General features: G+C 37.6%; 1 protein-coding gene across 1 annotated transcript in view; it reads right to left on the reverse strand.

Moving 5' to 3' along the window:
• Nucleotides 1–3,040: 3,040 nt before the first annotated feature.
• The window catches only part of LOC126354606 (translocation protein SEC62), a 93,510-nt gene continuing 78,783 nt past the window's right edge, over nt 3,041–17,767 (reverse strand). The window contains exon 8 of the mRNA XM_050004361.1: nt 3,041–4,648. Coding sequence (XP_049860318.1) covers nt 4,525–4,648 — 124 coding nt within the window. The 3' untranslated portion in view covers nt 3,041–4,524. The remainder of the gene's footprint in view (nt 4,649–17,767) is intronic.

A 17,767-nucleotide genomic window follows, 5' to 3' on the forward strand; every position in this document is an offset into this window, starting at 1 on the left:
CAATCTCCACTCCTTCCAAATTAACAATGTAAGTACAGATCAGATGTGGCTTGGTTCAAAGAAATAGTATCAACAGCAATGGACAGATTTATACCAAGTAAATTAACAAATGATGGAACTGATCATCCTTGGTACAAAAAAAAGGTAAGAACACTGTTGCAGAAACAATGACAAAACCATGACAACTTCAAACAAACATATAATCTCCAAGATTGACGATCTTTAACATAAATTCAAAATTTAGCACAGGCATCAATGCGAGATGCACAATGAAATCTTGTCTCGAAACCTGTTGTCATATGTAAAGTATGCTAGCGGCAAGACACAGTCAATGCCTTCTCTGCGCATTATCGATGGAAATACTATCAATGATAGTGCTGCAAAAGCAGAGTTACTAAACACAGTCTTTCGAAATTCCTTCATTGAAGAAGATGAAGTAAATATTATAGAGCTTGAACGAAGAACAGCTGCCTACATGAGTAACTTAGAAGTAGATATCCTCGGAGTAGTGCAGCAACTTAAATCACTTACTAAAAGCAAGTCTTCTGGTCAGACTGCATACCAATCAGCTCTCTTTCAGAGTAAGCAGATGCAGTAGCTCCATATTTAACAATCATATACAACCGCTCGCTTTATGAAAGATCCATATCCAAAGACTGGAAAGTTGCACAAGTCACATGAATATTCAAGAATGGTAGCAGGAGCAATCCACTAAATTACAGGCCCACATCATTAATGTCAATATGCAGCAGGATATTTGAATTATTATTGTGTTCGAACATTATGAATTACCTCAAAGAGAATAGTCTAGTGATACACAGTGAACATGGGGTTAGAAAACATTGTTCTTGTGAAACATAACTAGCTCTTTATTCATACAAAGTGTTGAGTGCTACTGACAAGAGATTTCAAATTGATTCTATATTTCTAGATTTCCAAAAGGCCTTTGACGTTATATCACACAAGCAGCTTGTCGTGAAATTATGTGCTTATGGAATATCATCTCAGTTAGGTGACTGGATTCATGATTTCCTGTCGGAGAGGTCACAGTTTGTAGTAATTGATGGAATGTCATTGAGTAAAACAGAAGTGATTTCTGGCATTCCACAAGGACGTGTTATAGGCCCTCTGCTGTTCCGTATCTATATAAACAATTTAGGAGACAATCTGAGCAGCTGTCTTAGGTTATTTACAGATGATGCTGTCATGTATCATCTAGTAAAGTCATCAGAAGATCAAAACAAATTGCAAAACAATTTAGAAAATATATCTAAATGATGCGGAAATTGGCAGTTGACCCAAAAAAATGAAAAATATGAAATCATCCACACGAGTGCAACAGGAATCTGTTAAATTTCAGTTAGACCACAAATCAGTCTAATGTAAAGGCCGTACATTCAACTAAATACCTAGGAATTACAATTATGAACAATTTCATTGGAAAGAACACACAGAAAATGCTGTGGGGAAGGCAAACCAAAGACCACATTTTACTGGCAGAAAACTTAGAAAATGTAACAGATCTACTAAAGAGACTGCCTACACTACATTTGCTGTGCAATCTGGGATCCCTACCAGATAGGCGTAACGGAGTACATCAGAAAATTGAAAGAAGAGCAGCACATTTTGTATTATCGCGAAATAGGGGAGAGAGTGTCACAGGTATGATACATGATTTGGGATGGATACCATTAAAACAAAGGCATTTTTCACTGTGGCAGAATACTCTCACAAAATTTCAATTACCAACTTTCTCCTCCGAATGCAAAAAGATTATATTGATGCCAACCTACATAGGGAGAAACGATCATCATCATAAAATAAGAGAAATCAGAGCTCGTACAGAAAGGTAGAGGCGTTGGTTTTTTCCATGCGCTGTTCGAGAGTGGAATAATAGAGAATTATTGTAAAGGTGATTCGACTATCCCTCTTCCAGGCTCTTAAGAGCAATTTGCAGAGTATCCATGTAGACATAGACGTAGATGTAATCTGAATTACCCTTTAATAAATCTAACACTGGCACAGAAAGGGGTAAAACATGTAGCTATAAAACTTTTTGACGATCTACCCATGGAAATAAAATGTCTGAAATAGTAGAAATGTTTTCAAATATAGATTAAAGAGCTTTCTCCTTAACAACTCAGTCTATAATACAGAGGAATCCTTGAGTAAAGATAATTAGCAATTAAAAAAAAACTGCAAATGGCCAGCATACAGCCATATGAATATTATATTTTAATTTTTTACTTAGATATACATGTTGTAAATTTGATGTATGTAACAAGTATCTAACTAACTAATTAAACAACTGCAGTTTCTCATTTGGCTTGCATTCTCAATGACCATCAATAAGGCGCAAAGTTAATTGCTTTAAGTGCATGGGTTAAATCTGGAAAATCCAAGCTTTTCATGTGTTCAATTATATGTTGCATGCACACAACTGAGAGAGAGAAACAAAAAAGGTTTATTTTTGCAGCAGGCAGAAAGATCAAGAATATTGTTGTACATCCCGAAGCACTTATAGAAACATTTTCAAATTTGATTTAATGCAGAAAACATCATTACTTTGTTCATGTAAATGTGTCTGCACTATACATGTGTACCTGACTACAAAGAAAAAAAGGCACTGCAGCACGTTCAGGACGCAGCTAGTTATTGATAATAACTGAACAAAAGTTCAAAATTATGAAGGACATGTAGATTTCGCTAATTATATATATGAAATGACAAGCTTTACTGAGAAATTTTCATTTCCACTATAAGAAAATTGCTTAAATAATACAAAGTTTCATATAAGTAAAATACATTGTATCTTTCTGGTAAACATAATATAAATCAGGTGGCTATCGCAATAAATTTATTTAATTGAAAAGTGACTTTGCATTTGCTGGCACTATTTCGCTAAGCTGTTAAATAGAAGTTAAAATTCCCACGGTAAATGACACATCGTAAGTAGTAAAATTAAGTTAGGATATAATGCGTTCTTTCTAACATTTTAAGTAATACACAGATGCTACAAGCACCAAAAACATAACAGTCATTAATTTTTGACCAACTATGACTTTAATTTGAATGTTTCAAAGAAATAATGGAGTACAACATGGCATGACACAATAGCAATGTAAATTACTCGAAAAATAAAAATACATCTGCCATATACACCATATAATGTACAATCTGAAAAGAATTAACAGGATAATGTTAACTGATAATAAAAACCAGCAGCTCCATTGAACTTACAGAATATAACAGCACAATACCAACTGGAATGAATATAACCAGATAAATGAAATTCAGATCTTTGTAGATTTTTCAGCATTTTGGACCCAATTGCAGAAAATAAAGGCAGTATACTGTGCTATTTTGTACGTCATATCACAGTGAAATGAATCACTGGAAAATAAGGTCACTGGATACAAAAACACAGAGCTTACAAGCTTGCATACAAATTTCTTAGTATTCTGTGCAGTTTCTCTTATGACATAGTGTACTCTGAGAGTAATGCATAATATCATTCACAAAATTCACAGTAAAATGTGTATTTAAAACTTCGTGCTAGAGGAAATTGAGGAGAAAAAAAATGAAATGCACTTGGAATGATTAGGATTTGTGTAGAGCTCAAAACAGTTATATACATATTCACTATGTCACCATCAATTTTTTTTATTCTTCATATTACAGTAATGTAGCAAATTTCTCTGTCCAATACCTGCACCCACGGTGAGATAAAAGCTAACACTGTTTATTTATACAGGAAACATTTGTCTTGTACAGTAAATAATAGTAATAGTAGTAATAATAATAATAATAATAATAATAATAATAATAATAACAGTTGTTTAATATGAGACTTTCTCACCACCATATATATTTCACAGGTTTACCCGAGAGGACGCGTAACAATTTCAGAAATCAGCACCCTCAGTCATGAAATCTCAGTACACAATATACAACCTATTCCCATATTTTTGTGTGTTCATTATGATCATGTTTTAAATAAACACTTTCAATTACATGTTAATTTCTCTAGATATGATTATGCAGCTTTGCATCAAGGAAATACATAAAAATAATGATTTCACTGAGAAAAAAGAAACTCCATTAACTAAAACATTGCTTGCTACAACACTAGCTCTGTCCTGAGTGGCTAGCAAATAAATATATGCAACATGTAAGGAAATAACTGTTTTATTAATAAATTGCAGATGTTTCAAATATAGTTATCCTGTGTGCTGCATTTCAATATTTTAAAGTTTAAGTGCAAACAATGTGACAAAAAAGTGGCAAGCTCCTGAACTAATACCCTTTCCATGATTCCATACACAAAGTTTTCCACTTGGCCAAAATATATCCAGAACATCTGAATGTGCTATATTTCAGCAGTTAATTACCTTACAAGATGATTCTGTTTATAGTTTACAAAACAACTGACAGAAATTGTGAAAGTAACTTTACTGCAGGCCGTGCTGATATTGCAGCCTTCCAACAGATTTTTATGCAAACTTATTAACAAATATTCTGTTGTTAAGATTCTACTTCTTCTCTCTCTACCATCTCAAAATCTTTACCTGTTTGAGATTTCTGGCTACTTTCTGACTCACTTTCAGAATTTTCAGCTTCTTTTTCTGCATCATCTGATGCAGCATGCCTGTTAAAAATTCATATATTTATTAATGACTATTACTTAAAGAAATTATTTTCAGGTGTTAAAAGTTATATAATACACCCAAAAAATTTAATTGGGCAAATTGATGACAGTATTGAGACAAAAACATACAAAAATGGAAATGTCAAAGAATCCTAATAGTTTTATGCTTGGAATGCTACAGTAAAATCACCTCAATTTATCAGTCATGATTATTTTTCTTGACAATGAAATAGAATGATTTACAAGTGGCACGGGGAGAGGAAGTGCAGAATGACATCTCCCTGAACTGATCTTGTTTGTATACAAATGCATCACACAGACTTTTCTGTGACACTGGGTTGAGTGGTTGTCAGCTATACTGTGGCATGTCAATGGCTAGTACAGACAACCTATAGATATACCAGGTAGTCAGAAACAGTCTAAAAAGCTTGTAAGGGTGTTGCAGGGGTGGTTGTGCTGAGAAATAACTGCTACAAAAAAATTCAATACATTGTGCTATTTCCAAGTTATTTAGCACTGAAGATAGACAATGAGGTCACCGCACACAAAAATTCAAGCACTTGGATATGCTAAAATGCATTAATGCATAGACGTTTGTGAGTTACCACTCATTACTGTTTAAAATGACCCTTTTTTGGTAGTGATAAATTTAAACTAGTGAGCAAAAGCTACATTCATTTGGTTTGAGGAAACTGAATGAAGAACATGTTTGGAGACATCACATCTGCAGGCTGAGTGAATTTGCATGCATGATGACCTGGTGCACTAACTTCAATGCTAAATAACTTGTAAACAGTGTAGCATACTGAACCTTTTTTGTTAACAATTATTTCTCAGCACAGCCTACCCAGAAACAACCTTACAAACTTTTCAGACTGTTTCTGACCATCCTGTATAGGGCAGGTGTGAACAGGTCTTAGCCAGGTAACTGCAAGTGGATCCAATTAGACAATGTCGGAAATGACCAATAGGACTACAGATGGAAGAAGAACCACTAGCTATGCTTTGCCCAACAATGGTAGCAGAGAAGTTTATGTCAGACAGTCTACCTACAAAGCTGTAACTCAAGAACACTTTGGTCTATTGTGTTTTTGGAATGAACACTGTAATCTCTAGGCACTGAGGCCTGGACTCATTCAGGCTTAGTCTGACACATTAATGATATCTACAAACTCTTTTTAAATGTGCCTGCCTGCCTCTCGAGGCCGCCTCTATGTGATGAGTAGTAATCTACCCTAATTAATATTGTAGGGAAAAATTTGATGTGTTTAAAGCTCAAAGGTGCAACTATTTTGGGAAACACCATGGGATTTGTTGGTTAAATAGAGATATATTTATCCCTTGCTCAAGATCCATCCTGTAGAATGGATACAGCACAAATCAAAAGCTGAGGAGAGACAACCCATAGAAACTAAAGGAGTTAGCCAATGTCAGAGGTATACAAAATTTTGAAGTTAATATAAAGGAAATCTGTTGACCTATGTCCTCCACAGCGAACCTGTATGCTGCAACCAATAACTCAGCAGCCTATGTGATGCTTTACTAGCGACTTCATTATTTCAGTTTGTGAAGAGAGCAGCTGCACTGCAATTAAATAAATACAGTTTGGGCAAAGTTGTTGAGAACAACTAAATTTTTGTGAATTAACACACATCCAGAATCAGAAGCAAATCTCACCATTAGCTCAACAGTAACGGTCTGATTGTAAACCAACAGAATTCCAGATGCAACAGGGCCAGTCCAACAAGAGTTTAAACAATGCACAGGTTAAAAAACAATGAACTGACTGTGGCCTGCTGCACTGTCTGCTTTACTGGCCGCTAAAGGTTGGCGGCTCTGCCTGCTGAAGTCCTATAGAATAGTATACTTGGTCAGCTCAAGACAAACAAGCCACGTTCAGCGTGTTGGTAACATGGTGTCTAGCAACATCTGGTAGGAGCATGAATCATTTCATTTCCCTATAGGTGCCGGGAAAGAATACAAAGTTTCTCCCTCCTTCAATGCCCAAGTTGTGGCTTGAACTGGCAGCACAGCGGTGCTCAGGCATAACATGGAGCAATGTTACAGCAGTAACATCAGCCTCATTTAAATGCAACACAGACAGCACACTTTTAGGATGATCCAGATGTGCCTTAGGGTCACTGTTGGGATACTGGGAATGTATAGTCAGTCTATAAAGAAAACTTCTAACAAATTACATGTATGCCCGATCTTAGCATACTGTCCAAGTGTGAGAGACATATACAAAATAGGACTAGCAAGGGACAAAACATATACAAAGAGAAGCAGCACAAATGTTCACATGTATGTTTGACTCATGGAAGAGCATCACAGATGTGATGTGAAATACTCTTGAAGATGCAAGCAAATTATCCTGCAGAAACTTTCTTAACAAAATTTCAAGATGTAATATTAAGTGAAGAAATTTCAAGGTGCAATATTAAATGAAGAATCTAGGGAGAGTCTTCAGCTTCCATGGTATTACTCATGTAGGAACTGTGAAGACAGGATTAAACTGATTATAACACACAATGAGGTATTTAAGCAGTCATTCTTCCCATGTTTCATACATGATTGGAACTAAAAGATACACTAACATGTGGTATCATGCTTGGTACCCTCTGCCATGCTTTTCACAGTGGTTCGACGAGTGTGTAAGTGGATGTACATCTAAATGTTGTCTGGGAATAATATAGGATTTGACCTCATTTGGTTCACTTCCTCTCAACCACATCTTTGGGAGGGGGAGAGGAGGCAGTGGCAGCAAAGACAGAGAAAGTAGTGGTGTGCAGGTGGAGGCCTGAGTTTGCTACCCCAGCTCGAGAGGGGCAAGCTGGTGAAGACTTGTGTTGGAAAAAATAGGAAGAAGGGGGTCACAGACTGGTGCTGCTGCCACAACCACAACTAATTACAGAGATGGATTGGCCAGTTCCAGTTGGCTGCAAATTTCAGCACCTGGTGCCACTGAAGGCTGACGAAACCACCCCGTGTATGCTTTACAGGTAAATGTGCAAACCTATATGATGATATGGGTGTGGGGACAGGCTCTAGGTTGGGAACATCAAATTGAGGAGAGTATGATGTACGTGCCTGTATAGCAGCTCTGCATGACTGTGATCATTAATGGCAGTGGACCAACCGAGTGCCTGGAAGCTCTTTAGGGCTTTCTCAGCAGCCACTAATGGCCTTAATGAATATGTTCTGGGAAAACATCGTAGGTTGCATATCTAAAACTACATTATTTCAGTGGTGCACAACCAATTTTGACTGAGGTAGTCTTTATCAAGCTCACAGTACAGAAGAGTTGTATTACTAGGGGAGCTCCTCAAATGTGAGAGCGACTTTTTGAAACCCACTACATAGAGGTACAGGCTGGGATCCCAGGCATCTTTAACCATTCATCTTGGCGGGTCATCATTTAAACATAATTGACAAAAAAGAAATTCATAAGTTCTTGCGATCCATGCCTTGAAAACAGTACAAATTTTAAAACAGTTCCATAGCCTAGCAGTTAAGTTATTGTACTGGTATGCTGAATGTTGTGGGTTCTAACCCCACTGGATGATGCAATGTTTCTTCATATTTATTGAAATGATTGCAATCATCATTTTTATTCAGTTAATTGGACAAAGATTCCAAAGGAAAAACAATAAAAGTAAAAAATGAGAGCAAATAAAAATGTTAATATGATGCTTAACATCATGCGCAAAGGAATGGGGGGGGGGGGGGTGGTGCAAAGGAAACATATTTAACCAACTAATTCAATAAAAATAAATACTGCAGTTATATCATAAAGACATAAAAAAACTAGATCATACATGATGGGGTGAGAACCCACAACTTTCAGCATACAAGCCAAATAACTTATTACTAGCCTATGTTGCCACCATTTATGAAATCAGTACTATTTTCCTTAATCACAAAAAATTCTGAAATTCTTGGAGTTTAATGTGTGTAGCCTACATCATATTTTGAGAACGTCTTTCATGTAATTCATTAAGACTGTTAATGACTGCCATCATGAAACTTTTACTAATGGCACTGTTATTTCAAATTGATCTTTGAAAGCCTTGGTCAACTGCGCCACTTCAGAACTAGACACTGGGTGGATGGAGCAGTGGTGGTGGTTACCGTTACTGTGGTTTTCAGTCCAAGGGCTAGTCTATCCTGTGCAAGCACTGTTCATTTCTACATAGCTACTCCAACTTACAACTATTTGAGATGAGATTAAGCCTCGGTCTCCCTCTGCAACTTTTACCCCTCCCCCCCCAACCCCTATCCTCCATAAACCATACTGCCTATTTCTTGATGCCGCAGGATGTGTCCTACCAGCTGACCACTTCTTTCTGTCAAGTTGTGCCAGAGCTTCTTTTTTTCCTCATTTCAATAGAACCCCTCTTCATTTGTTACCCCAACTACATATTTTAGGTTTGTACTGTTCTTGGGTCTCCAGCCAGGTGCAGTCGTTCTCAAACCGCGATATTTTGACAGCGTTCCTTGCCGTCAGGTGATACCTGCAGACTGAGTGTTGTTTAGGTGTTAAGGCTGAACTTAGCAATTGTCGTACTGTCTTTTCTGGGAGCTGAGACTGGAGGCGAAGGAAGAAAAAGAGCTATTTACAACAGGTCATTAGGAGAATTTTTTCCATAAGAAATGTAGTGACATGGTCTCCCAGTCTTATGTTTATCCTGTAGTACGGAGTCAGCTATTTTTCATTATTTGGCAAATTTACTTTATTTTAACTTAGTGGTCAAATGTTCTCCCTGTTGCTACTGTCCTAAGGGAGGGAACTCGCGAGTGCCATAAGCCTGTGAATCCTGTAATCTTTATCTTGTGCATTACCACATTTCAAGTGTTTGTGTATCATATTTTCTTTCTTAGGTGGAGATTGCAGACCAACTCAGCATTTGTCTAAAAAACCATGGAAAATCATGTAGAAACCTTACTCAGTCTGGCTGGTTTACCATAGCAATGGTTGTTAATCCACTGCATGGCATCCACCCAGGTCTGGCTCAACTCTCTGGTTCACAAGTTAGCGCTCAGGTCACATTTATGAGCACCACATATTATCACTAACACTTCCTTCTAAGTTTGAGAGCAATTAACCTGGTCCACTGAAAATGTCTTCAAAGACAAAGGTTATCGGCTGGTTTTTGCAGTCAGAATTATAGTATACCAAAAATACCACCTTACTCATTGAAAACAAGGAATCTTGAGACACTGGATACAACACTTCAACTCACTAATGATCTTCCATTGTAGAAGACTCTCCATGACATGTACGGCAATATTCTTTATAACTGTGGATGACTGCCCCACATTCATAAACAGATTTCAGCCAAGTTCTAAGCAGTCAAACTGAAAATGACTTCTCTAGAATTTGTACAACATCGAGTATTGTCATTCAACTCTAGAATGTTCTCCCTGGTCTTTATGAGACAGGAGACTTAAACAACATCAGCTTCCTTTGATGACATAAGAAATGTCTTTGACTGGACTGGAGTTGGTGGCAGTGGGTGGATGTTTGGGACTGGTTCAAATGGCTCTGAGCACTATGGGACTTAACATCTATGGTCATCAGTCCCCCTATGGGACAGGTCTGGCACCTTAGTATTTTACTGAGATGTGAGACATGGGGCGAGGAGTAGGGGGCAGGAGTGGAATTGTGATGAAGAATGATATTGTGTAGGATGTTGGGTGCATACTGGAGGCCATGGCACTGGGATGTTGACATAAAGGGACGTGTCCCATAGGTCATATCTCTTTATAAGACCGAGATGCGAGCTCTGTCTGTTACATTCACCCACTTGTCACCTCCTCAAGACTCAGCCTTTTCAAAGGCACTTCCTATTCCATCAAAGTAAGGGCCACCTGTGAAAGTAGCATGTAGTCTCCCAACTTGGCAGCAACCATTGCGCAGCACTCTATGTGGGCGCGACCCCTAACAAGAAGTCTGTCCACTTGAATGGCCACTACCAAACTGTGGTTGAGTGAGAGCTGGACCACCTAATTGCTGAACATGCCACCCCCCCCCCCCCCCCAAAATCTAAACCTTTGCCAATCTCTGTTCTCCACCCACTTCCCACTCCAGCTTCACATCCATCAAAACATGCAATCAATAAAAAATAAAATACAGCTGCTGGAATTTGAGCTCCAATCTTTGAACTGCTAAGTAGTTTGTGTTACTGATCACTGGTGTAGAGAGACAGAAATTCAATATGTAGTATTACCACTGTATGGAACGGCAAGCTCTCACTGCAGAACTGCTTCAAGGAGTGGAGCATCATGCATTTATATCAGAAAAGGAACACAGTTCAAATCAAGACATGACCTCAGTACATCAAGTGAAGACAAACTCTATGAAATATCAGCTATTGAATTAACAGGGCTTGATATCACCAAGAAATTAATCATTTTGTGTGTGTATAGATCTCCCAGTGGAAGTGTGGACACTTTTTTCAATAAATTAACAGAAGTTGTAGATAAAGCCTCAAGTACAAAGTTCAACATAATTCTGTATGGGGACATTAACATTAACACTAATATCATAAACAAATCCACCCTCATGAATATCCTTCAAAGTTTCGGAATGCCCCAATTGGTCAATAGTGCAACTAGGGTTACTATGAGGGTAATCCCAAAAGTAAGGCATCCTATTTTTTATAAGTACATAGGTCTGTTTACATCAGTTTACAGCTTCAACAATTATGTATTTTGCGACATAATCACCATTTCTATCGATGCATTTTTATAGACACTGTGTTTTGTATGCCCATGTCATACCAGCTCGCCGCCATGTTGTTCAGAAAGTTATGAACCTCTTCTTTCACCTCGTTGTCGGAACTGAATCACTGGGACCACAACTAACGTTGACAGGTACTGTGAGACTATGAAAAATCTCAAACGGGCAATTTAGAACTGGAGAAGAGGAATGTTGAGCAAGGGCGTATACATTCTCCACGGCAACACTTGCCCACACATCACTTGGCAAACCATTGCTCTCCTGCAACAGTTTCAGTGGAACATGATCACCCACCCTATAATCCTGACTTGGTGCCCAGTGACTATCACCTGTTACCTAGGTTAAACGAACATTTGGCCAGAAAGCGATTCAGCTCCGACGATGAGGTCAAAGAAGAGGTTCATAATTTCCTGAACAGCATGGCGGCAAGCTGGTATGACATGAGCATATGAAAACTGCCACAGTGTCTACAAAACTGCATCGACAGAAATGGTGATTATGTCGAAAATAGGCAAATGTTCAAGATGTAAACTCATGTAAACCATAGTAGAAATAAACAGGTCTATGTACTTATAAAAAAATAGGAGACCTTAATTTTGGGATTACCCTCGTACAATGACTGCAACAGTAACTGACCATGTGGCCACAAATATGGACACAGAAAAATGTGATGCAGCTGTAAAAGATCTAGGGCTATCAGACCAGCTCTGTAAAAAATCAGGCATTGAATCATTACCTAACCTACAAGCCTATAAACGACATCTATCAGAAATCAAAATAAAAGATTTTTAAAAAGAACTAGCAAAACAAAACTGGGATGAAGTGTATAAGGAAACCAATGAGAATATGAAATTCTCTAAATTCTCCACATTATTTAAATTGAACTTTGAAAAGGCATTTCCAAAAGTATGCATGTCTGTATCAAAATCTCACAGAAACCGATGAATACAGTAGGTATTACGAAGTCCTTCCAAACACTTAAATACCTCAGTTCCAAGGGAAAGAGTCACAGTGTTCCAGAATTCTTAAATTTATATCATAGATACAAAAAGATCTATAGGAAGGTGCTGATTGCTGCAAAAAAGTCATTTAATGGCAAAATAATATATAATGCAGGGAATAAAAGCAAAACAGTCTGGGATGTTATAAAAAAGGAAATGGGGAGAGGCAAACAAACACAGAATGACATACTGCTAAGGGAGGGGAATAAAGTAATAAAACAAAACAAAACAAAAACTATGTGAATGAGCATTTTTCAAATACTGCAGAGAATTTACAGCAAAAATTACCCAAAACAAATATAACACCTGTAAATAATGTTACTTCCAACCACAGAGAATGAAGTCAATAAAACTGTTCAAAAACTAAAAAATAAAAAGCCAGTAGGCTTCAATGAAGTACCAATGTGTGTACTGAGACAATGCATGGAGGTCATACAAGGCCCCTTAACCAATATAATAAATGAATCCTTCACATCAGGGACACTTCCAGAGCAGTTATAACAGGCAAGAGTTGTACCTTTGCTTAAGAGAAGTAATGCAGAAGACATAGAAAATTACCAGCCCATTTCTCTGCTCTCACCATTCTCAAAAATAATAGAAGCAATAATGAAAGACAGAGTAATGAATTACCTGAATAAATACAGTCTTTTAAGCGAATCACAGTTTGGTTTCTGAAGTGGCAAAAATACAGAGTCAACCATAGTAGAATTTATTAAAGTTGTACGCAGACAAAGAAAACAAATTCATGGATTTCTCCTGGATTTCCCAGTTAAAAATACTCTTTCTCCTGGGTGAAAACATACTTTTTCCCTGTTAACTGACAGTATATTTTCTCTCAGAACTGTTTAACTTATCCAGTATATTTTCTCTTGGAACTGTATAAGTCCTTTGAATGATTATGGTTTTATACACAGGAGCAGAATTTTCCGGCACTTTAGAAAACTAAACATGGAGGGGAAAAATGCGTTTTCGAAAGATCTTTGATGTGCAGCAACATGTATTCTGCATATTTTCGTATTGTGAAAGTATAAATTCGAATTCCACCAAACACCGCATGTTACTTTCCGAAGCACTGAAATCGAAATTGTGATGCACTTTTGTAAGACAGTCATAGCTCATGTCACGTGGTCTTGCCAGCCGATGACAGCAGCAGGTATTCAGAGCTTAGGACACGTGATGTAGTCAGCCAATAGCAAACATCACTGTTGAGTAGCACTAGCGCGAACACACAAACAAAAAAAGTTAATGGTTTAAATTAATATACATAGTGTTGCTACACGAAACACAAAGCTTCCACATACAATATTGGTCTGTAATATTAATACTCTGCAAGAGAACTAAGCTTTCACATACAATGTTGGTCTTTTATGCGCGTGTTACAATTTAAAAAAGATACATCACAGAAATGTGCCAGTAAAATTTCATCACAGGAATGTGCCAGTAAAATTTTTAATAACGACATAATTGCCTGACCTTCTGGGTTCAAAATTCATCTAAATGGCTCGTCACCAAAGAGTTGATTTTTAAATGAGAGTTAAACACTCTGTGATTTAGGAAATTCATCGTACATTATTGCACATAGCTCCGTTGTAACTGGCAGAATGGTACTTTGATGGTATTGCTTTTCAAATCACCATTCGGAATATTTTCCTGTGACCTGTCAGAAATAGGTTTGTTTCTGCAGTTGCTAGAGAGCGCCAGATGACGGGCGTCACAGCGCTTGCATAGCTATGTCGTCGTAGGGAGCCCGTATGTTCGTACGTGTAAAGATTAAAAGATCATACATTATGTCATAAAAGAAACAACACATCAGAGGATACTCCAAGAGCATCGGAATTTCGTGACCCATACTAAAATGTGCACATTTAAAGTGCACATTCGTATGTCCAGGTTCCCAGTTAAGTAGGCCATGACCTGATATTAAGGTTTTCAATGTGGTTTTCGGGATGTAAATTTTCTTGGAGTACTGGTACTGTGTTATCTCATGTTTGGTTCTTTATTATGGCATAATGCTGTATGTGCTATAAGCTGAAAATGTGTACTTGAAATGCAGCGAACAGAGTGTGGAATTAAACACTTCGTTTCAAGTATATTGTCTGCCTCAGAGGAAAAGATTAATAAAAGAAAATTTCTTTAGCAAACCGACAAAAATAATGCCATTCTTCTGCAAGGCAATTAATGCTTGACTGTCAGAAAGGTGGAAATAAAATAAAATCTGCAACTAATAACACATTTTAGCCTTCCGTAATTATGTGAATGTATTTTAATTCACTTGATAGCTCCCGGCCACAGAAATCTGTTTTGTTTTCATTTGACATGAGAGCAGTAAATGAAGAGAAAACAGCAAAACCACTAAATGCAAACATGGATCACGTGGAGACTAGCCACTACCCCACTGTAACTCAAGACTCCTCTGCGCTTCAGACCCGGATCTATGATATTTCCGAACCGGGGCAATACCCTGCCACTTCCTAGAGTGTTTGAGATAGGACATCAAAACTTAAAAAAAAATCGAATTTTCAAAAATATGTTCATTTTGTAATGGACATCTTTCTGAAGAGTCTGATGCATAAAACATATGTCATAAGCGTGCCAAAGGGCAGTGCCTCGCCTCCTCACACAGCATTCTTCTATCGCATGTCACTGTACTTCACTCTGTGGAATTGAAACATGCATATTTTGTAATGGATGCCATCAAACCATATTCAGGACACTGGAAATTAAAATGTCCTGTGGTGCCTCTCCTGTTTACAATCGGACGGTTTGACATCCTGTCCCTCTTTATTTTTTTTTTTTTTTTATATGAACTCTTCAGAAAATTTGCACTCTTTATTCCCTATCAGCTAAGAGCTTGCTGCTTTGTGTGACAGATATATTTTTCCCACGGGGAATGTTTCCCTCTGTTATATTCAAAATTAAATATAGATACATAAACCCAGAAGAAACATGAGACAAGCAAGACAATACACATTTCTTCAATCCTTAGCTCCTAGAATTATTTTTCTCTCTAATCTTGCATGGCGTGCTTTCCTTTCTACGAAAGAATCTATTACCTCATCAAAGTTCGTCATACGTTTTGCTACATGAAAAGTCGAAATGTCATTGTCTAATACTGAAAAAGCTGTTAATGCAAATATGACCCAAGACTGGTGTGGTTTCCAGATCTGATTACGTCTCTTTTGTCACTGTCTTCTAGATAAAACAAAATAGGCCTTTCCAATACTGCACCAATTGTAATACACACCAAATAAACAAGACTGTTTGTGCCAAAACAGTCTTTTTTGTAATGACAGAATATAATTCACAAAGTACCAATATCAAATGCCTATTAGGTCTACTACAAGCAAAAAGCTTTATGTTAGGAAACAGCTTCACACTTCATTCATATGCTCCAGTTTCTCAAGTATTAGAGCGAAAAAGTAGTAATACGAAATTTTTATACAAACTTGGAATCGACATACGGTTCCATAGTTTTTGTGATGTCCCCATTTCTTCTCCTTCCTCGTTCTAACAAACATTCTTGCTATCACTAATTCTGTAACTATTCCTGCCAATGTCAAAGCTTATTCACAGGTTAACTCCACTAACTCGGCTAGAATCACCGGTTTAGTTACCCTGCAATTATTCTCTGGTTAGGCGTTGCTACATGTTCGTACAACGTGTTTTCCACACTTCTTGCAGAATAGAATTTAAAGCGACTGCTAATCGGCGACTGTACAACTAGCCCTTATTAGTATAGCGATCTGGCCAAAAATTTTCTGTCAAAATTTCATTTTCTGGGGTACACTGAGAAGGTACTATGTAATCTTTCTTACTTGTTATTCGTTTATTCCCACTCCTGTAGTATGAATCTATGGATTTAGCAAGTATTTATAACAGTGCTCATCAATCGCAAACCCAATCGACCACACAATCAAACAGCAGTTGGCATTCATCTGTTCGGCCTTACTCCACTCAGCTCGTATAGCCCCTTTTGTCTGCAGGAAAGTTTGTTTCTACATGCGACGAGGATTCCTCCTACAGAGACATCATGTACACTATGCACACATTTGCAAATCAACTTACGATTCATTCATAAATCAACTTAGAATCTGTTCAAAAACTGACAGGGATGCATTTCAAAGCCATATTAATAATAAATAGACTAAGTGCGCTGATTGCTAGTTGCTTTGTGAAACAAGGTTTTTTCCCCCCCTCAAGAGTATGAATTTGCCCCCCACCCTCCTCCTAGATCTGGGCCTGCTGTGCATGCAAGAATCTGGCAGCTTAGGCACTCCAATAAAATTTTTCCCAGTAGCATCTAGCTGCTTGCTGCGACTGCTTACACAGCCAACAGCCACATTTATGTAGACAGAAGCGGGAGAAGGTACTACTCAATTGCTCATGTGCATGATCCCGCTCGTAACTGCTAAAACGAATCTAATGTAACAGTTGTGACGTCACACTCATTGGAGGCAATTTGTTGTTACCGAACATTGCATAGTCTTCCTAAAGTCTTTGACACATTCTGCTGTTGGCAGACGCTTGTATGAGCACTGTGTTTTGTTGCTGTAGATGACGCATTTCCTTTGCAATTAAAGTTTTATTTTAGTTTTTTCTCTCGTTCATGTTTTATTGCTGCAGTATTATTCTGCAGTAGAGGGATACAGTAATATCCTTTGTTAGAGTATCGGTTCTTAACAGTCAAAATCACAAAAATTTAACTGAAAACAAAAACAATGAAAAATTCGCGGGTCTTTCCCGGACCTTCCGGTTGTCCTGGGTCATATACACCCTGTCTTGACAAAAATGAGTGTGTCACAGGCATATTTTTGAATCTTTTTAAGACCTTTGATACAGTCGACCACAAGATTCTATTAAATAAATTAGAAGCATTAGGAATAAGAGGGGTAGCTACTGACTGGTTTTGATCATACCTAGCAGATAGGGTACAAAGAGGAGAGATAACACATATTTCAAATAGATCTACACATTTAGTAAACCACTCAGCAGAACCAAAATACATTAATAGAGGGGTTCTGCAGGGTAGCACATTAAGACCAATACTATTCCTGATATACATCAATGACTTTCCCAGTAGTGTTACTCATGGTGAAAAAATTCTCTTCGCTGATGCCAGCAATATTATATTCACTGAGAAAACAAGAGAACTCCTTGCAGAGAAAGCAAATGAAGCTCTCAAGGAAGTTTACAATTGGTCAATAAGCAGTAAAGTGACATTGCGCATAAAGAAAACTAACGCCATGAATTTCAGTTTGAAGAGGGAAAATAACGATGTTAAATTAAATGTAGATGGTATCTCTATAGACTGTGTAACAAATGCAGAATTTCTAGGAATGAATACTGATTCCCAGTTGAAGTGATGTGAACACACAA

This window comes from Schistocerca gregaria, chromosome 3 (assembly GCF_023897955.1).
Source record: "Schistocerca gregaria isolate iqSchGreg1 chromosome 3, iqSchGreg1.2, whole genome shotgun sequence".
NCBI lineage: Eukaryota > Metazoa > Arthropoda > Insecta > Orthoptera > Acrididae > Schistocerca > Schistocerca gregaria.